The sequence below is a fragment of the Saccoglossus kowalevskii genome, chromosome 6 (genome assembly GCF_978046115.1).
Source record: "Saccoglossus kowalevskii chromosome 6, keSacKowa6.1, whole genome shotgun sequence".
Classification (NCBI taxonomy): domain Eukaryota; kingdom Metazoa; phylum Hemichordata; class Enteropneusta; family Harrimaniidae; genus Saccoglossus; species Saccoglossus kowalevskii.
This window is the reverse complement of record NC_140646.1, coordinates 35,727,957-35,750,244: the sequence shown is the minus strand read 5'-3', so window position 1 is coordinate 35,750,244 and position 22,288 is coordinate 35,727,957. Positions and strand designations below refer to the sequence as shown.

Below are 22,288 nucleotides of genomic sequence, written 5' to 3'. Positions count from 1 at the left end.
GCTTATTGTGGAGAAGGTAGGTGTGTGTTTACAGTTTGCAGTTTGTCTTCTTCATCTTGTATGTAACTATTTTTACAATGGACATCACTCGTATTCGCCACGTATAAATCGGTAAGTTGTTAAAGACGACATGTGTTTGCGGACAAGATGTTACATTGCAAAATACTGGATTTTTAGAGTGGTCAACCGGAGGACGCCAAGTCTTGTGCTGAGGACAACCTGAACTTTTCTGGTCGGTTTTCCATGATGATGATGTCATATACAATCAAAGTCAAAGGTTACAATGCCATGACACCTCACGACACATACAAATGTTTCTGTGTTCGTGCTGTGGATGGTGCTATCACGGTTAGCCACCAACTGTGTCTGGGTCACGTTGTCATTTTGTACATCGACGTGCCAGCGTATACTGATACATCAGTACACGTAACTAATATGTTTAATACTAAATGAAATTTAAATTAAATTATCTTCTGTTAAGCAACACAAGAACAAATGGCTATATTTTTTAATTGACAAAATATATTATTTCTTTTGCAGTTTTATTCTCGCTACTCGTATAAAGCGTGTGAGGATTAACTTACTCAACCAATGCGTGACACAATGTGAAGATGCCTGTGGCAGCTGTAATGGCAGAGATAAGGGGTGTTGTGCATGCTAGGAATAGTTACACACTGTCATTGTGGCTTTATCTGATGACCCTAAGTTTAAATCAGACATTTCAGTAAACATGGACAACTTGAAGAAACAGTTATTTTCCTCTAAGCCCAAGCAGGAGTCTTCACCAACTATAGAACACCACAGTCGCTCCATGTTTCACACCAGTTTTCCTGACAGTTTTAAGTCACAGTTAGAATGCGTCCAGCACTACAGTACCACTTATTTGGATGCCTTAGATGTTTTGTGTAACTCCGCTGCCAAACTTTCTGATGCGTTTGTTGCTGTTTTTCGTGACACACCGTTCTGGGAGGCGGCAGTGCGAATGCAGCAAATTTCAAAGGATATTGACTTAGCAACAACGTCTGTGTGTTCTCAGATCAAAGAGGATGCTGTTGTCTTGGTTTCAGCATTAATGAGCAAAGAGGAGGAGGCAAGAAATGATGAAAATATTCAGGTATTCAGTTATTAATGTTTGTTTTTTGAGTACACTTATTATATTTCTAAATTCTCTCTATTTTAAATTCAAATATATTTATTAGTTTATAAATTTTCAAAATATTCATTCTGATAAAAGAAAACACACTGACTGCTTTTGATTTACTGTAAAATGACTTATTTCCACTGGGTTTAAATTTCGCTGATTTACCATTTCAGGCATATTCATTGGGTTTTAAATTCACGGTTTTATCATTTAGATAATGCGTTCTATGCCAAATTTTACATATTCACTGGGTTTTAATTTAGCGCATTTCCCAGTCAGCGAAGTATGCAGAATTAAAATCCCGTGAATAATTAACCATTTTACAGTATTACTGGTAGTGACAAAAATCAGCAATGAGCTTGCCTGTGTTTGTTGTGTACAATTGGGACTCGATCCTCGGACCAAACAACCAATCTTGTTATTCTTTCCCATAGTCTTGTTAATCCAGTGAGAAAGTACATTGTATTAATCAGCACCCCCTGCATGTGTACACTCTTCCTTTAACCCATAATTAAATCTTTTAATCTGTTGATCAGAGTGATCCTCTAGATTGGCTACAGATGGTGGCCCACACAGCCAGTGGTTCTACCTAATGTAGTTACTAGTATATGCACACATGTACACTATTTAGTGGGAGAAAATTGAAGGCATTTGTTTAAATTTAGTGACTAACTTTGTGCTCGATGTTTGCTATCAGAATCATCTGGTCACAAGCTTCAGTGCCCACATGAACTATTGTGTTATGACTATATCTGAGATGGGTATTTCATGCTTATCCAGTTCAGTGAAAATGTCAGGGTTTTTCATTTTCAGTAATAGTATATATTACTGATTATTTTCAGGGAATTTATTTCTGTGGTGTGATATTGGGATAATACATTTCATCTGAGAACCATATCACTATGGCACCCTGCTATTTCCCTTGTGTGATTAGGGGATATTTCATCTGTGAACCATATCACTATGGCACCCTGCCATTTCCCTTGTGTGATTAGGGGATATTTCATCTGTGAACCTTATCACTATGGCACCCTGCCATTTCCCTTGTGGGATTAGGGGATATTTCATCTGAGAACCATATCACTATGGCACCCTGCTATTTCCCTTGTGTGATTAGGGGATATTTCATCTGTGAACCATATCACTATGGCACCCTGCCATTTCCCTTGTGTGATTAGGGGATATTTCATCTGTGAACCATATCACTATGGCACCCTGCTATTTCCCTTGTGGGATTAGGGGATATTTCATCTGTGAACCATATCACTATGGCACCCTGCCATTTCCCTTGTGTGATTAGGGGATATTTCATCTGTGAACCTTATCACTATGGCACCCTGCCATTTCCCTTGTGTGATTAGGGGATATTTCATCTGTGAACCATATCACTATGGCACCCTGCTATTTCCCTTGTGTGATTAGGGGATATTTCATCTGTGAACCATATCACTATGGCACCCTGCCATTTCCCTTGTGTGATTACAGGATATTTCATCCGAGAACCATATCACTATGGCACCCTGCTATTTCCCTTGTGTGATTAGGGGATATTTCATCTGAGAACTTATCACTATGGCACCCTGCTATTTCCCTTGTGGGATTAGGGGATATTTCATCTGAGAACCATATCACTATGGCACCCTGCTATTTCCCTTGTGTGATTAGGGGATATTTCATCTGTGAACCTTATCACTATGGCACCCTGCTATTTCCCTTGTGTGATTAGGGGATATTTCATCTGAGAACCATATCACTATGGCACCCTGCTATTTCCCTTGTGTGATTAGGGGATATTTCATCTGTGAACCTTATCACTATGGCACCCTGCTATTTCCCTTGTGTGATTAGGGGATATTTCTTCTGTGAACCATATCACTATGGCACCCTGCCATTTCCCTTGTGTGATTAGGGGATATTTCATCTGTGAACCTTATCACTATGGCACCCTGCCATTTCCCTTGTGTGATTAGGGGATATTTCATCTGTGAACCTTATCACTATGGCACCCTGCCATTTCCCTTGTGTGATTAGGGGATTTTTCATCTGTGAACCATATCACTATGGCACCCTGCTATTTCCCTTGTGTGATTAGGGGATATTTCATCTGTGAACCATATCACTATGGCACCCTGCCATTTCCCTTGTGTGATTAGAGGATATTTCATCTGTGAACCATATCACTATGGCACCCTGCCATTTCCCTTGTGTGATTAGGGGATATTTCATCTGTGAACCTTATCACTATGGCACCCTGCCATTTCCCTTGTGTGATTAGGGGATATTTCATCTGTGAACCTTATCACTATGGCACCCTGCTATTTCCCTTGTGTGATTAGGGGATATTTCATCTGAGAACCATATCACTATGGCACCCTGCTATTTCCCTTGTGGATTAGGGGATATTTCATCTGAGAACCATATCACTATGGCACCCTGCTATTTCCCTTGTGTGATTAGGGGATATTTCATCTGAGAACCATATCACTATGGCACCCTGCTATTTCCCTTGTGGGATTAGGGGATATTTCATCCGAGAACCATATCACTATGGCACCCTGCTATTTCCCTTGTGGGATTAGGGGATATTTCATCCGAGAACCATATCACTATGGCATCCTGCTATTTCCCTTGTGGGATTAGGGGATATTTCATCCGAGAACCATATCACTATGGCACCCTGCTATTTCCCTTGTGGGATTAGGGGATATTTCATCCGAGAACCATATCACTATGGCACCCTGCTATTTCCCTTGTGGGATTAGGGGATATTTCATCTGTGAACCATATCACTATGGCACCCTGCTATTTCCCTTGTGAGATTAGGGGATATTTCATCTGAGAACATTTCACTATGGCACCCTGCTATTTCCCTTGTGTGATTAGGGGATATTTCATCTGAGAACCATATCACTATGGCACCCTGCTATTTCCCTTGTGGGATTAGGGGATATTTCATCTGAGAACCATATCACTATGGCACCCTGCTATTTCCCTTGTGGGATTAGGGGATATTTCATCTGAGAACCATATCACTATGGCACCCTGCTATTTCCCTTGTGTGATTAGGGGATATTTCATCTGTGAACCATATCACTATGGCACCCTGCCATTTCCCTTGTGTGATTAGGGGATATTTCATCTGAGAACCATATCACTATGGCACCCTGCCATTTCCCTTGTGTGATTAGGGGATAATTTATCTGAGAAACATATCACTATGGCACCCTGCTATTTCCCTTGTGAAATTAGGGGATATTTCATCTGTGAACCATATCACTATGGCACCCTGCTATTTCCCTTGTGGGATTAGGGGATATTTCATCTGTGAACCATATCACTATGGCACCCTGTTATTTCCCTTGTGTGATTAGGGGATAATTTATCTGAGAAACATATCACTATGGCACCCTGCTATTTCCCTTGTGTGATTAGGGGATATTTCATCTGAGAACCATATCACTATGGCACCCTGCTATTTCTCTTGTGTGATTAGGGGATATTTCATCTGAGAACCTTATCACTATGGCACCCTGCTATTTCCCTTGTGTGATTAGGGGATATTTCATCTGAGAACCTTATCACTATGGCACCCTGCTATTTCTCTTGTGGGATTAGGGGATATTTCATCTGAGAACATATCACTATGGCACCCTGCTATTTCCCTTGTGGGATTAGGGGATATTTCATCTGAGAACTTATCACTATGGCACCCTGCTATTTCCCTTGTGGGATTAGGGGATATTTCATCTGAGAACCATATCACTATGGCACCCTGCTATTTCCCTTGTGGGATTAAGGGATATTTCATCCGAGAACCATTTCACTATGGCACCCTGCTATTTCCCTTGTGGGATTAGGGGATAATTTATCTGAGAAACATATCACTATGGCACCCTGCTATTTCCCTTGTGGGATTAGGGGATATTTCATCCGAGAACCATATCACTATGGCACCCTGCTATTTCTCTTGTGGGATTAGGGGATATTTCATCTGAGAACCATATCACTATGGCACCCTGCTATTTCCCTTGTGGGATTAGGGGATATTTCATCTGAGAACCATATCACTATGGCACCCTGCTATTTCCCTTGTGGGATTAGGGGATATTTCATCTGAGAACCATATCACTATGGCACCCTGCCATTTACTTTGCTTTCAAAGTCTGCATGTTACAATGTCTCACTCTAATACATACCGGTACATGTACCTTGTTTTTATCAGAATAATCCCTTTACTACACATTACTCAAGTGCAATTCTAAGTAATGTGTTTAAGTGTTTTAATGTAATTATCTCATTTAAACTGGTGCAAGTATGGAAAGGCCTTCTTATAGGTTATCAAAAACTGGTCTGGTTTCTGCTTTGTAGTCAAAATAAGGCTGCCCCGACTGTGTAAATAATCTTTACATGGATTTTCTTCATCGGGAAGCAGAATTTAGGGGTTAATACAACCCCAAACCCATTCAGATTTAATTATGTCAAAAAATGATACAGACTTTATATAACAATTTACAACAATTCTGACTACCGGTCCTCAGATACAAATAATTTTCTTAGGAGAGCTTCCCAAGATCTAACAGTGAAAAACAACTATGGAGATTTACTGTTGGATCTTTGTATAGCCTCTGATTTGACAATTTTGAATGGTAGATGTATGGGGGACACCACAGGTAAATTTACCTGTCATCAACGCAAGGGTAGCAGTATTGTTGATTACACAATTGTCAGTAATGACTTATTTACCAAATTTAAATTATTTAATGTGCACCAGCTAAATCTGTCATTGTCTGACCACTGTCAGATTTCTTGTCAGTTTGAAACAAATGCAGTATACGATAGAACACTGCAAAAACCTCAGGATAAAAATGATGATGTAACTGCACAAACCAATGTTTCATACATGTGGGATAATGAATCAAGGTATCGTTTCAGTTGTGCATTACAGGGCGAAAATATAAACAGGTTAATTAACAATTTCAACAATACAAATTTTTCAAACACCCAGCAGTCAATTAACACTGCAAGCATGTTATTAACTGACATATATCTTGAGGCAGCTGGTAAAAGTTTTAAAAAAAATTACCATAAAAATATAAGAAAAAAGCATAAAAAAAAGAAAAAATCAAAATGGTACAGCAATGATCTTTCAGTTATGAAAAAAGACATTCAAAAGCTGTCCAGTAAATTATGTTTAGACCCATTTAATAAAGAATTAAGATCTCAATGTTACAATCTAAAAAAGAATTACAAACATTCTCTCAAAAGAAAAAAGAGAGAATTCAATAACAGTATTTTAAATAAACTAGATAATTTGAGTAAATCAAACCCAAATGATTATTGGGACCTCATAAAAGAATTAAAATGTGATGAGAATGATACAAAAAATGAAAACATTGAGAGCCAAAAATGGTTTAAACATTTCCAGAATTTAAATTCTCAAACATCACAAAATAATATCAATGTAACCATGGATAATGAAAAAAATCAAGGTAACAGTTTCCATATAGATATTCTGGATAATCCTATTTCACAGCTTGAAATTCACAATGCAATTAACAAGTTAAAAAATGGCAAAGCCCCGGGTATTGATAAAATTACAAATGAAATGATTAAGGCAGGCAGGAACACACTAATAAAATCATTAGATAAACTTTTTAATTTGATATTAGCTAGTGGCCAATACCCTAACACCTGGGACCTAGGGATCATCACCCCAATTTTCAAAAAAGGCGACTCTACAGACCCTGGTAATTACAGGGGGATAACTCTCCTCAACACTTTAAGCAAATTGTTTACATCCATTCTCAAACAGCGTTTAAGCAACTATCTCTTGGAAAAAAATTTAATAATCAAAGAGCAGATAGGATTCATGCCAAAATTTGGGACCCGCGATCACATTTTTGTGTTAAAACAGTTGCTAACAAAATATACTACCAATGGAAAGTACCTGTTTTCATGCTTTATCGATTTCAAAAAGGCCTTTGACTCCATCTGGCATGTGGGTCTTTTACACAAGCTCAGAAACAATGGAGTCACTGGTAAATTTTATAATATTATTAAAGCAATCTATACAAACTCTACTGGATGTGTGAAGGTTAAAAACGGCTTGACCAATACTTTCCCAATTGAGAAAGGCATCAGACAGGGCGATGGTCTAAGTCCGCTGCTTTTTAATATATACTTAAATGATATTAAAAGTCATATAAATGCATCAAACAATGACCCACCAACTTTATTAAATAACCAACTTCCATGTTTACTTTATGCAGATGACTTGCTTCTCCTTTCAGAAACCAATACAGGACTTCAGAATGCGATTAATTCCCTGCAATTATACTGCCACAAATGGAAGTTGGAGATCAACATTAAAAAATCTAAAACAATCATATTTAACAAAGCAGGTAGACGCCTAGACAAATATAAATTTTTTATAAACCAGGATGTACTAGAAAGAGTGACATCATACACCTACCTTGGCATAAATTTAAATACAACAGGGAAATTAGAAAAAGCCCAGATAGACCTAAAAAACAAAGCTCTTAAGGCCTGCTTCAAAATGAATCAGCTATTATTTTCGGCAACTTGTATACCACTCAGAATTCATTTGAAGATGTTTGACGCAGTAGTTAGACCAATTCTCTTATACTGCACTGAAATATGGTCTAGTGATATTATTGCCCACACAAAACAGCTTTGGAATTTGTCAACACCCATGGAAAAACTCCATACCAAATTCTGCAAGTTTTTATTAAAGGTGAACAGCAGAGCCTCAAACTTGCCATGTTTAATTGAATTAGGGAGGTACCCTCTTACAATACAGGGTACAAAACAATTGTTAAAATATTGGATGAGGGTTCAGGAAATGCCTGAAAATACATTAGTATGTGAAGCATACAAGCTTGGTATTAAGATGCATGATTCTGGTACTAAAAACTGGGTATCTGGTGTGAAAAAGATTTTGGAAAACCTAAATTTAAGTAATATCTGGAAAGATGGGCAAATTAAATACAGCAATGCTACTATTGAAGACATCACAGAAAAACTTAAAATGCAATTCCAGAAAAAAAGTAAAGAATGCATGTTTGATGATGATAAGGGCGTGCATCACAAAAACAAATTGAGAACATACAGAGAAATAAAAACTGATTTTTCTTTTGAGAAATACCTCCAAATAATTAAAAATCCACTATATCGTGCTGCAATGACTAAACTTAGAATAAGTGCCCACCGTTTACAGATTGAATCAGGCAGATACAAAAACATCTCCATCTCTGATAGAATATGCCCTGTCTGTGATCTTGGAGAAATTGAAGATGAGAAACATTTCCTTTTCACGTGCCAGCTATATGATAAAGAAAGAACCAGCCTTTTTACTAAACATAAAATGCATGGAGAGACATTAATAAACATATTAAATAATAAAAACGATCACATAATTAAAGACATTTCAAAACACATTTATACTTGCTTTATGCTTAGGGAGCAAAAAATCAAACAATAACTTCAGTACCAGCTGCCTCAAAAAAAAAAAAAAAAAAACCCACAAAACACAGATTTACATTTATTTACATTATATTACAATTATTCATTTATCTCTTATTGTGAGATGTGTATTTATTTCATTCATTTACTGTATTTTTAGTATTTCCTTTTATTTTCATTTTTTTATTATTACATGTTTTTGACTTTATTGTACTTTTTGTCAAGATCTCAAATGGGATACGATAGCAATAAAGAATTACTTACTTACTTACTATAATTAAGCAAGTAAGTTATTGAATAAAATTTAAATGATAATTTGGAATTTATTTGGAATTAACAAAAAAACAAGCAATAGTTTGATCTTTCCTACTGTAAGATTCACGGCAACCCCTTCTTATTAGTTAATTTATATCTGAATTCCTGGTTCCTGAATTGATAGCGTTTGCGTGTTCATCGGTTGTGCGCTTACACATATTGCGTGACAATTGCGTGGGGTCACAAACCAAGAGGTACATGTAGGACACATTTTGAACGTTCCAAATGTGCAGAGTCGCAGTGCACCGAACATCAATGTTTCCAACCCGCAACGTAAAAATTCCTCTGCAATAAAACTGCCATCATCTTTCAACTAACTCGTACCATCCTCTGAAAATTTGCACACTATTCTGCCTAAGCAAGAATAACGAGCATGCAAATTATCTTTGGCTATAGCATAATATTTTCATATTTTTTGTCACAGTCATATTTACTCTGTGAAACACAAACGTACATTGTATCATCTCTATTTTAGTCCATTTTCTCTGAAAAATCATCTTCTTAAACTGGAAATCCATGTTTCTCAGCTGTCTTAAATAATTCTACTAGCTGCCCTCGTTCATACCCACCCACACTCACTCCGCTATTTTTAAAAACTGTTTCAAATATGCCACTGTCTTCTTTCTGGTTGCATATCTACTGGTGTTCTTTTGACTTTTTATATTTAGTCTAGTTCGAACGCAGTCTGAAACAGGGACTTATGGCTTGACCTCTGTGCATCCATGCATTCATGTGTGTGTGCATGTGTGTGTGCATGTGTGTGTGCGTGCATGCATGCGTCCAGACCAATTACATTCATACTTCACACATACATCATACATAATATTATACATATGCACATCAATTTGTTTCACGTTCTGATTCAAAATGGCCAAATTGCGGCCATTTTTGTGCTAAAAAAATCATCAAATATCAAGCATTTATGGATGGATTTTGTTCAAACATGGTACATACATTTAGACATAATTTATGGGTTCTTGATGCACGTCATTTTATTTTTCAGATCGGTTTAAAATGGCCGACTGGTGGCCATGTTGTATTAATGAATGCAGTTCTAGTGCCATATCTCTGCCATGCTTTGACAGATTATGTTAAAATTGTATATATTCATTATACATCATGACATAAATGCCCGAATGGTGGCCATTTTTGTGCTAAAAAATCATCAAATATCAAGCATTGATGGATTGATTTTGTTCAAACTTGTACATACATTAGACATTATCGGGTCCTGATCCACGTCATTTTATTTTTCAGATCAGATTCAAAATGGCTCTGACATGCTTTGATTGATCATGTTCAATCAGATTCAAAATGTCTCTGACATGCTTTGATTGATCATGTTCAAATTTTGTATATTCATTATACCATAGACCTTTTCTAAGGTCTATGTTTATACATTATGTTATAGATATATAATGGATTCTGCTGTAAATTCGCCCATCCGAAAAATCGCCCTGGGCGATTTCACGGCTGGTGGGCTTTATACGGTATTTGGGGTTCAAAATTTCAAAAATGATCATCAAATATTTTTTGTGGACTTAAGACTATGTCGACTTTCAACGAAATACAACTGCATTGCTTAGCAGCAAATGATCGCGGTAGCACAATTCGGTCATGCTGCGTTTCACAATTGTTGATTATTACTCAGTAGTGATTATAATAATGTGAAAAAACTAAATTTGTTGCATTGCTATGAAATGCAAATAAATTTCAACTCATTTCATCGTAAGAGAATGACTCCAGTCGCATTTTAAACGCTCAATGCTGTAGAAATGAATATCCACCATTATTTGACCTGGGACGGTGTTCTTTGACCTGACAGGTCAAATCGCTAATTAACCAATCAAAATGATAGATGATGCCAACGTGTTACCATAGCTCATTTAACTATGTTGATGTTATTGAACACAACACAGAAGAGATTTGCCAATGTTGTAGTACGATCTTTTGGTTTGGATTTTGATGTGAAAGTGGTATGATTTGTTTTTAAATAAAAAAATTATTTGTTTTCAAAAGATAAACTGAGCATTTGAAGAATAATTTAACATTGTTTACAGTGATGACAGCTCATTGTCGAAACAAAGCTTACCCATTCACAATAAACATTGATCTACTCTTGAATATTCGGCTAATCCAATGTGTGTACAGGGACTGCCAGGCATTCGTCATTGTAGATGGTCAGCAAGTAAACTGGTTCAAGATTGAGACAGGAGTAAGACAGGGATGTGTGTGGTCACCCCTGCTCTTTGGTGATCTCATTGACTTTGTCCTCTGAAAGCCATGTGACAACAACCAGGCAGGCATCTGCATGAGACGACGCACACAAACACTCGGAGGAATCCAACCTGGATGGTATCTCTCTGGCTTGGATTTTGCAGATGATGTTGCCTTGCTCGAATCCAAGTCCGCAAGTGGCAACAGATCACTCCATAACCTGGGGAAATCTGGCGGAGACGTTGGCCAGACCAAAGCTATGGGGATTGGAGATGTGGATCCAGTGATCACGCTGGAGGATACTCCTGTCGAGGCTGTGGACAGTTTTAAGTACCTGGGTTCTTATGCTACAATGACCAATAAACTGGACACAGAGATCCAGGTGAGGAAGGGTAGAGCATCAGCAGCCTTTGCACAGCTGAGTAAAGTGTGGAAAAGTAAAACCAGCCTGAAGGCTAAACTTCGCATATACAATGCTGTGATAATCACCACACTACTGTACGGAGCAGAGACTTGGACTACTACCCTCACGTAAGAACACAAGCTGGATGCCTTTGACAATCAGTGCCTCAGAAGGATCCTGGGAGTATGATGGTTCCATCGAGTATGGAATTCAGCCATCAGGGAGAGAACTCAACAGCCACCAGTCCCCTTATGGTTGTGGCAAAAGCGACTCTGATGGTTTGGACATGTATGTCGTATGGGGCCAGAGAGAGTACCTAGGGCCCTGATGGATTGGAATCCAGGAGAGAGGCAGAAGAGAGGAAGGTACTGACACCTAGTGGCGATGTAATCCCCCAGGTTGCGGAAATCAAAATCAATCTACTCTTGAATAGGCGTCAATGAATACGGTGAAACTTTTTGGCATTGGGAAAGATAAAAATAACACCTTAAAAAACTGCCGAAAAATCGCCATTGGTCCCATTTTATTTTATTTTTAACCCAAACTGCCGTTTAACGGCCCTGGGTGAATTTAGGGCAGAATCCGGTAGATGTATTCAAAATGGCTGATTTTGTTTTCAAATAATGCTGTTTCAGAGCAATATCTCTAAATATGGAAAAGTACTCGTTTGACGATCAGATGCAAGATGTCAATCATTTTAATGTTGTCATAATCATATTCCTGGCATGTTTGTATTCCACCTATATTACTATGAACAAAACTATATATCTTAAATTCAATAACTAACGGGGACTGTGCCATGCATGGCTTGTTTTGTCCTACCCTTGCCTGTTGCTAGGTAGGTTACGTATGCGCAAATAGAATTACATCTCGTTCGGGAATTAGGAATTGTTCAATGTTGCTGAGATTTTGAATGTTGGAATTAGTACACACCCACTTTGAAGAATATAAATACATCTTTTTATCGAATAGTTGATAATTCAGTACTACATTTATAATAATGAACAATATTTCATTTTGTTTACAGTATGTTGCATGACTTGCTTTACAAATATGATAAATCTTGCAGTGAAGTGAAAACAAGCTAGATATTTCTATATATAGGAATTGATGTTTAGTCAAGTAGTAATCTATCATACTACAATTTCTGTGTATTGTCATCTCACTGTATGCGTCAACAGTTGTCTTTCATCAATTTTATTGTAAAGGCACATGACTGCAGATACTGAGAACATTGTGTTTTTTTAACCTAGTGAGAAAAGGGGTAGTTATAGAGCTCACCTGGTTTCTGGTTTACCCATGGTTTTGTTTAAACAGATTGTACTTCCATAAATATATAAACAGTGTTTGAATAAACAAATATAAGATAAATACATAAATAAATAAATTCTATTTCATTTGATCGATTTTTGCACTTTAGTTATTCACTCAGAACACATCCAAGTATAGGCACACTATAAATATTCATAAGTATCATTATTAGTCCCTGTACCCTCATATCCTGTTTAATTTCTGACCATATATAACGATTTTGAAAGAGTCATTTAATACATCTAATTTCTGATGATACTAAATCAGCCAATTATTCACTCTAAATTATTAACTATGCTTTTGGTGCATATTATTTATTTTTGGCATGAATAACATTTCCCCCAATTCCAACAGGCATTATGTCGTTAACAATGACTTGTTATTTTATTCAGAGGTTAATAATTTATCAATAAAATGCTAAGAGATTAGTAGTAGTAGAAACCCATGGCAACAAAAGGGCTCCCAGAGGAAGTCGTGTATGCATCGAACGTAATCCGTGTCACATGTTTGTAATGGTTGGTTGCCATGTTGGTGAAACTCTTGGTAAAACATATAACATTTATTTTAGAAACACACACTGTTGTATTTTATGTTTGAAAAAAAACACCTAAACAATAATATATTTAATGATTTGATCATTAATTTTCTTTTCCTTATGTTTTCCTTGCACTGCCTGAACACTTGACAGAAAATTTAAAAACTGAAGTTGATAAAAAAAAATATAATAATCAGGATTAGGTTTCCAATTTTTATCACAATAGGTAATCAATATGCATTTATTTAAAGTAATAACCAGTTGAGGTCTGCACATTTTGCCAGAGAGCTACTTATCAAGTCTATTGAATGTTTTGATCATTTTGCAAATTAGGTAGATAATTAAATCAGGTTGAAATGTGAGCATTTATAAATAATAATTCTCGGTACAACAGGTTGAATATATTATTGAAAATATTTTTTTTCAGAAAATTATTTAAAATATAAACTATTAAAATTAATTAATTAACAAGTCTTGTGGATAACTCTCCACTGGCATTATTAAATGTGTGTATTCTGTTTCTCACTTTCATATACCATTTGGTCTAGTTGAATTTATTTTTTATGTAGTAACTTGTATCTAGTCTTGGACAGTACATGTGCTTATTTCAGTTAATATCTGAATTGTGTTGAATTGAAAACTGTTGACTATTGCACTGAGGGGGGCTCTCTAATGTAGGAGTCTGCAACATCAAAACAGAACTAAAAACATCCACTCTGTTCATTTTTGTAAATTTTCTATTCACTGTCACATCTAATCTACTGATACATTTTGCTGAAATAAGAACCACTGAATATTAATTAAATAGTAATGTATTTGTGTTTGAAAAATGTGCTATATCTCATAACACAGACAGTATAGATTTAGCATCTACTGTGGAATACTTTATTTTCGCTGGAATTAATTTTTGCTGAAAAGGCTTTTTAGGCGTTTTGTATAGAATTTATTTTCACTGATTTTTGATGAGTTTAATGTGAAATATAGGAAAAAAAGTATATTTGCTGGATTTTATTTTCACGGAATCATATCTTCAGCGAAAATAATGAACATAAATTCCAAGCGAAAATAAAGTATTCTACAGTAAATCAAGATGCCTGTGAAACAATCTACATGATTTTATAGTTGAATATTGGAATAGCCAGAGTACTATGTGTGTGTTTTAAATATTAGTGTTTTTAAATCAAAATCAGGGTATGCATTCAAAAGTTAAATAGTTTTAAGTGCGCTTAAAATGCATGATTTTAACCAAAATCCACACCACTTAATTATTAATAGGGTATCAAAGTACATTCTTTAAATAAAACTCTTTCAAATGATATATAACTTGATGGGTAAAAGTTATATTTTACTCGTGTAATTACAGTAATTAGAGCCAATTAAAAATAATGTCTCCAAACCTGCATCTCTACCTTAAGTGGTTTTCTATGTGAAATGAAAAGTTGTGGTAGCTTAATTAATGTTATATTACAGTCAATATTCTCACTCAAATTGCACTCCTTTCAGATCACCACATCCTTAAACATTGTAAACAAATGTTTGTGATCATATACTAAATTATGAATGTACAATGTGCAGAGTAAACAATTTACATAATTTTGTTTCACCTCCAAGTTCCAGCACATGAAAGCCCTATAGACTTGTATGATAAACTTGACATACAGAAGTGAGGCATGGAACCAGTCAGAGTTCTATGCTTGTGGTTTTGTTTTTATAAGTTGTATGAGAATCTATTTGCTCCAAACAAGGAATTACAATGACAGCTCAGTTTATTTATGCTGTAAAATATTGATGTGTTCGCTGTCCAGGTGGTTTAGTGTAGTCGTGATGTGTTCAGTGTCCAGATGGTGTGGTTTAGTGTAGTCGTGATGTGTTCAGTGTCCAGATGGTGTGGTTTAGTGTAGTCGTGATGTGTTCAGTGTCCAGATGGTGTGGTTTAGTGTAGTCGTGATGTGTTCGCTGTCCAGATGGTGTGATGTAGTCGTGATGCGTTTTCTGTCATGGTGGTGTAGTGTGGGCGTGGAATGTATTGACTTGCAGTCTTTGTTGAAAATGATAACAATCAAATGATACTCAAATAGCGATTGTCAGGATTCTGAGGTATTACTGATGGAACACTGCACGAAGCAGATCAAATGAGGACATATTTCTGTTAATTTGCTATTGCTTTTTGGTGATTTATTATTAATCTGAAGGAAGTTTACCGCCTGTTTTTAAATAAAGCTTTTGTTGTGTAGTAAAGCTTGATAAGTTAAATATTTCAACAAATAGGATCTTATCAACCTAACACTTGGCATGCTGAATGCCTCCATAGACACATTTAGCTGATATTGTTGGTGTATATCGTAAAGTAGGCAATGTGTTAATGTATTATAAAACAATGTAATTAGCACCCTAATCCCATATCTAATTCAAAGTTATCCTACGTTTAAAGAAGGAGGTGAGAAAGATCTCTGAGGCTATGAAATACCATTTATTTTTGGCAAACATAGACAAGTTTAAGAACATACCAAACCAGCGCATGACAATGGTTTTATTTAATTATTCAATCACAGAAAAAAATATTGAAATTAAAATGAAAGATTGTATTACAGCCACAGAGTAATGTTTATAGCACAATATGACAAAACTTATAAAAATCTAATAACCAACATGCTTTTGTGAACACAAATGTACCTGAAAACAATACAATTCAGCACCATTGTGGATGATGCGATGACGAGTGTATGGGGTGTTTAATTGAAGCACTACAGCTGTGTAGTTTTCAGTATTGGTCGCATGTGATGTATACAATGCAGGTATAATACAATTGTTTCTCGGAAATTAGAGCATGATGTTTGTGTGCTTTACCTCAGAATCCAATATTCTGCATGCACAGATGGAGTGGATCATTGTGATCTATCAATAGAGTGAAATGTTGATCCAAAATATTAGTGTATATTTTAGAGTGCCATAAATTATGTAAATCCAGGTTGCTTGCACATTTTGGCTTTTGATTTTGTTGCCGCCATCATCATCCACATTAACTTCTTATTTTTTTGAGATCTTTTTGAAAACTACAAGCCTGATTGCTTTGATACTTGGTATATATGAACCTTGGGTAGACCTCTCTTAGGTTTGTTCATTTCATAATGATATCTTCAATTTTCTAACTTTGATGAATATTTTTGTTAAAAAGTGATATAAGTCCAATTGCTTTGATATTATACATATAGGTACTACAGGGAGAACCTCTCTCAGATTTGTTCTAATTTTTAGTCCTGTTCGGACGCAGTCCGAAAACGGGGACTTATGTTTGACCTCCGTGTGTTTGTGTATGCGTGCGTGTGTGTGTGCGTGCGTCTGTGCGTGCGTCTGAACCTGTATCTTAGAAATGCCTAGACCAATCACAATTAAACTTCACACATACTTCATACATGATATTATACATATGCACGTCAATTTGTTTCACGATCTGATTCAAGATGGCCAAATAGCGACCATTTTTGTGCTAAAAATCCTAAAATCAAGCATTTCTCGGTTGTTTACAAATGGATTTTGTTCAAACTTGGTATATACATTAGACATTATGGGACCTTGATGCACATCATTTTGTTTTACGATCTGATCCAAGATGGCCGAATGGCGGCCATTTTTGTGCTAAAAAATCTTAAAAATTGAGCATTTCTCGGCTGTTTACAGATGGATTTTGTTCAAACTTAGTATATACATTAGACATTATGGGACCTTGATGCACATCATTTTGTTTTATGATCTGATCCAAGATGGCCGAATGGCGGCCATTTTTGTGCTAAAAATCCTAAAAATCAAGCATTTCTCGGCTGTTTACAAATGGATTTTGTTCAAACTTGGTATATACATTAGACATTATGGGACCTTGATGCACATCATTTTGTTTTACGATCTGATCCAAGATGGCCGAATGGCGGCCATTTTTGTGCTAAAAAATCCTAAAAATTGAGCATTTCTCGGCTGTTTACAGATGGATTGTGTTCAAACTTCGTATATACATTAGACATTATGGGACCTTGATGTACATCATTTTGTTTTACGATCTGATCCAAGATGGCCGAATGGCGGCCATTTTTGTGCTAAAAAATCCTAAAAATTGAGCATTTCTCAGCTGTTTACAGATGGATTTTGTTCAAACTTGGTATATACATTAGACATTATAGGACCTTGATGCAAATAATTTTGTTTTTCAGATAAGATTCAAAATGGACGACTTTTCGTGCTAAAAAATCCTAAAAATCAAGCATTTCTCGGCTGTTTATAGATGGATTTTGTTCAACTGCCATATCACTAAGAGCTAAGGAATGCATTTGCATTTTATGAGGGTCAAAGATAGAAAAATCAAATAACCCTAGAAAACACATGCTTGTCGGGAAAATAAATTCAGGCTGTCAGTGATTTGATAGGTCAACACTCAAACAAACATCAAGATCAGATGTGTATGTATCAACAACCTCTCGGTGGTATTCTCAAAGTGATGTATAATCTAGTATCTTTAGTGTACCTTTGACGCTGCTTTCCCATGCCATCATGAAAAAGAATCTCAAAGAATAATGTGAAATGCAAGCATTCAAAATATCAGTTTCGGTGCTTTTTATTATCGAGATAGATGTAATTCCAATTTTGACGTTTAATGCAATTGCAATAGCAAAAACCTCTACTACATCCTTAATGCTGATTGGTGGAATAGTAGTGAACCTTTCAATCATTGCATCACGTACTGAATTCAGACCACCGACAGTCATGACTGGTGTCGCAGGAGGAGGGACTACAAGGGTCACAGATCCGTTGTTTATTTTACAGTAACCCAGGTTTTGCCGTTACACACTTCAATATTTTATTGAAAAATACCAAAAAATAAACAAGAGACTATATGCAAGTGTAATGATTGGGAAGTAGAGTGTATGATATATAAACAATATTTTGTGCCAAACTTGAAACATGAAATGAAATGATCTCTCCCTCAACGTGGCTTATTTCGTCTTTATAATTGTATGGCTGATAATCAGCAATTCTGCAGCACATAAGATTTTAAAAAGAGATTGACCATATACTTGACCTTGGACATATACTTACACAGTCCTGTAAAATACTTTAAATATTTTTGCTGTTTTCACTGAATGGCTGATTCAGTGAAAAAAACAATTCCAGCAAATATACCATTTTCCTATATTTTATATTCAACTCATCATAAATGTGTGAAAATAAATTCCATTCAAAACACCCAAAAATAATTTCAAGCTGAAATAAAGTATTTTCAGTACTCAACAAACGACAATATTCTAAGCTTTTATTAATGTTTAACTGTAATGCTAGTAAACTTTTGTTGACCTCTTACAGAGTAAATCTTTGAAATTTATCCCATATTTTTTTCAAAATTTGAATCAAGACATTATGTATCCAATTTGTCCAACATGTTTGAAGGAAATTGTAAAAAAGTTTATAAAATTGTGAAAAATTTTGGTGTGAAAATGCTAATTAGTTGAATAAGTCAGAATCTGAATGTGAACATTCAGGGATACTTTTCTAGTCTTAAAGCAATACTAGGAACACACTGAAAAATATTAGAGGTTGATGAAATAATTTAAATTTAAAGCAAAATAATCTAGTTTAAAAGTTAGTGAAGTAAAAAAAAGTGCATACTGATTGCTCATAGTAACGCACATGCTTAGGTAAATAGCATGGGGTGTACGTATCTCTGGTCAAAACCAGTCATACTTTAATGAGCCCATAAATAATAATTGCAAATGTTGGTTTACATACACTTTTATTGGAAATTAAATAGAGTCATTAGTTTTGCTACTATCTCCCCACCCATAGTGTTTAATGGTCAACTTACACTACTGATCAATGCATGTGTTCAACAATGAATTAAAACTAAATGACAACAAGAATCAATACTTGTAAAAAAAGCATTATTGCTCTGTCTTATGACATATTCATCTGTGAATACTGTCTTGGACTTAATTCACATTTCACTGTAAAATGCTATAATCAATTCAACAGTGAATCGCATTATTCACTCGCGACATCACAAAGTGGTGTGCATGATTAAACAGTATTAATCAATCTTTCCATTGCAAGCATTGTGTAAAGTGTCAGGCCGTTTTGTTAATTATTTCATGTAGGTATGTATTATTATATCGCTATAAATATAGTAATAAATAAATAGATTTTTCAGGTGTCAAGTATTAAAATTATCAATCAAATTCTTCAGTAGTGATTCCCCTGTTTTTAACTTCTTAAGGCAAGATATTTGTCTTTTTTTTTTCTTGGCATTATGTATTTGTGTTTCAAATCTGATTATATGATATCTATCTCTGATGATTTGGACTGATTGTCACATGGGACATCTACGGAGTCATGTGACAGTGCGACCTGTGTCTCATCTGTCTTTACCTGATATTACTGTTAAAAAAACACCTTCACACATGGTGAATATGTAGTGTATCCGGTACACTGTTTTATCAGCTTCGCTGTCATCATAGATGACAAAATGGAGATATTCATAGAAGTGATTGTCTGTACATCCATCCATCTTCAGTCAACAATTACCTTTTAATTTTCTTCTTGAAAACTACCAGCTCAAGTGCTTTAATTGATACTTGGTTTATAGTTTATTGAAACATTTAAAATAACTCAGAAGAAATTAAAATGGTTACACTAACTACTAGAAGACATATTTAAAATATATTACCTAAAGCATGAAAATGAATTTTAAGAAAATACTATTGAAAAAACGGCTGATAATAGGAAAAAACGTAAGTAATATAAATCAATAAAACATGGAAAAAGAATGAAAAAAGTAAGTACCTTGGGTGGACCTCTGTCTGATTTTTTCATTTCATGACAATATCTACAATTCTCTATTTTTGAGTTTTGAAACTACTAGCTCAATTCCTTTGACATTTGTATTGTGCCAAGTGTAGTTTCCATTATTAGTCTTCCATGGTGTATTGTATCTGTTTATTGCCAAGTGTAGTCTTCATTATTAGTCTTCCATGTTGTATTGTGTCTGTTTATTGCCAAGTGTAGTCTTCATTATTAGTCTTCTATGTTGTATTGTGTCTGTTTATTGCCAAGTGTAGTCTTCATTATTAGTCTTCCATGGTGTATTGTGTCTGTTTATTGCCAAGTGTAGTCTTCATTATAGTCTTCCATGGTGTATTGTGTCTGTTTATTGCCAAGTGTAGTCTTCATTATTAATCTTCCATGGTGTATTGTGTCTGTTTATTGCCAAGTGTAGTCTTCATTATTAGTCTTCCATGGTGTATTGTGTCTGTTTATTGCCAAGTGTAGTCTTCATTATTAGTCTTCCATGGTGTATTGTGTCTGTTTATTGCCAAGTGTAGTCTTCATTATTAGTCTTCTATGTTGTATTGTGTCTGTTTATTGCCAAGTGTAGTCTTCATTATTAATCTTCCATGGTGTATTGTGTCTGTTTATTGCCAAGTGTAGTCTTCATTATTAATCTTCCATGGTGTATTGTGTCTGTTTATTGCCAAGTGTAGTCTTCATTATTAGTCTTCCATGGTGTATTGTGTCTGTTTATTGCCAAGTGTAGTCTTCATTATTAATCTTCCATGGTGTATTGTGTCTGTTTATTGCCAAGTGTAGTCTTCATTATTAGTCTTCCATGGTGTATTGTGTCTGTTTATTGCCAAGTGTAGTCTTCATTATTAGTCTTCCATGGTGTATTGTGTCTGTTTATTGCCAAGTGTAGTCTTCATTATTAGTCTTCCATGGTATATTGTGTCTGTTTATTGCCAAGTGTAGTCTTCATTATTAGTCTTCATTGGTGTATTGTGTCTGTTTATTGCCAAGTGTAGTCTTCATTATTAATCTTCCATGGTGTATTGTGTCTGTTTATTGCCAAGTGTAGTCTTCATTATTAGTCTTCATTGGTGTATTGTGTCTGTTTATTGCCAAGTGTAGTCTTCATTATTAATCTTCCATGGTGTATTGTGTCTGTTTATTGCCAAGTGTAGTCTTCATTATTAGTCTTCCATGGTGTATTGTGTCTGTTTATTGCCAAGTGTAGTCTTCATTATTAATCTTCCATGGTGTATTGTGTCTGTTTATTGCCAAGTGTAGTCTTCATTATTAGTCTTCCATGGTGTATTGTGTCTGTTTATTGCCAAGTGTAGTCTTCATTATTAATCTTCCATGGTGTATTGTGTCTGTTTATTGCCAAGTGTAGTCTTCATTATTAGTCTTCCATGGTGTATTGTGTCTGTTTATTGCCAAGTGTAGTCTTCATTATTAGTCTTCCATGGTGTATTGTGTCTGTTTATTGCCAAGTGTAGTCTTCATTATTAGTCTTCCATGGTATATTGTGTCTGTTTATTGCCAAGTGTAGTCTTCATTATTAGTCTTCATTGGTGTATTGTGTCTGTTTATTGCCAAGTGTAGTCTTCATTATTAGTCTTCCATGGTGTATTGTGTCTGTTTATTGCCAAGTGTAGTCTTCATTATTAGTCTTCATTGGTGTATTGTGTCTGTTTATTGCCAAGTGTAGTCTTCATTATTAATCTTCCATGGTGTATTGTGTCTGTTTATTGCCAAGTGTAGTCTTCATTATTAGTCTTCCATGGTGTATTGTGTCTGTTTATTGCCAAGTGTAGTCTTCATTATTAGTCTTCCATGGTGTATTGTGTCTGTTTATTGCCAAGTGTAGTCTTCATTATTAGTCTTCTATGTTGTATTGTGTCTGTTTATTGCCAAGTGTAGTCTTCATTATTAATCTTCCATGGTGTATTGTGTCTGTTTATTGCCAAGTGTAGTCTTCATTATTAATCTTCCATGGTGTATTGTGTCTGTTTATTGCCAAGTGTAGTCTTCATTATTAGTCTTCCATGGTGTATTGTGTCTGTTT

General features: G+C 35.5%; 1 protein-coding gene across 1 annotated transcript in view; it reads left to right on the top strand.

Annotated features, from left to right (window-relative positions):
- LOC102803564 (granule associated Rac and RHOG effector protein 1-like) overlaps positions 1 to 22,288 on the top strand; it is a 45,876-nt gene continuing 23,588 nt past the window's right edge. The window contains exons 1-2 of the mRNA XM_085500458.1: positions 1 to 111; positions 541 to 1,114. Of these exons, the coding sequence (XP_085356584.1) occupies positions 731 to 1,114 (384 nt within the window). The 5' untranslated portion in view covers positions 1 to 111; positions 541 to 730. The remainder of the gene's footprint in view (positions 112 to 540; positions 1,115 to 22,288) is intronic.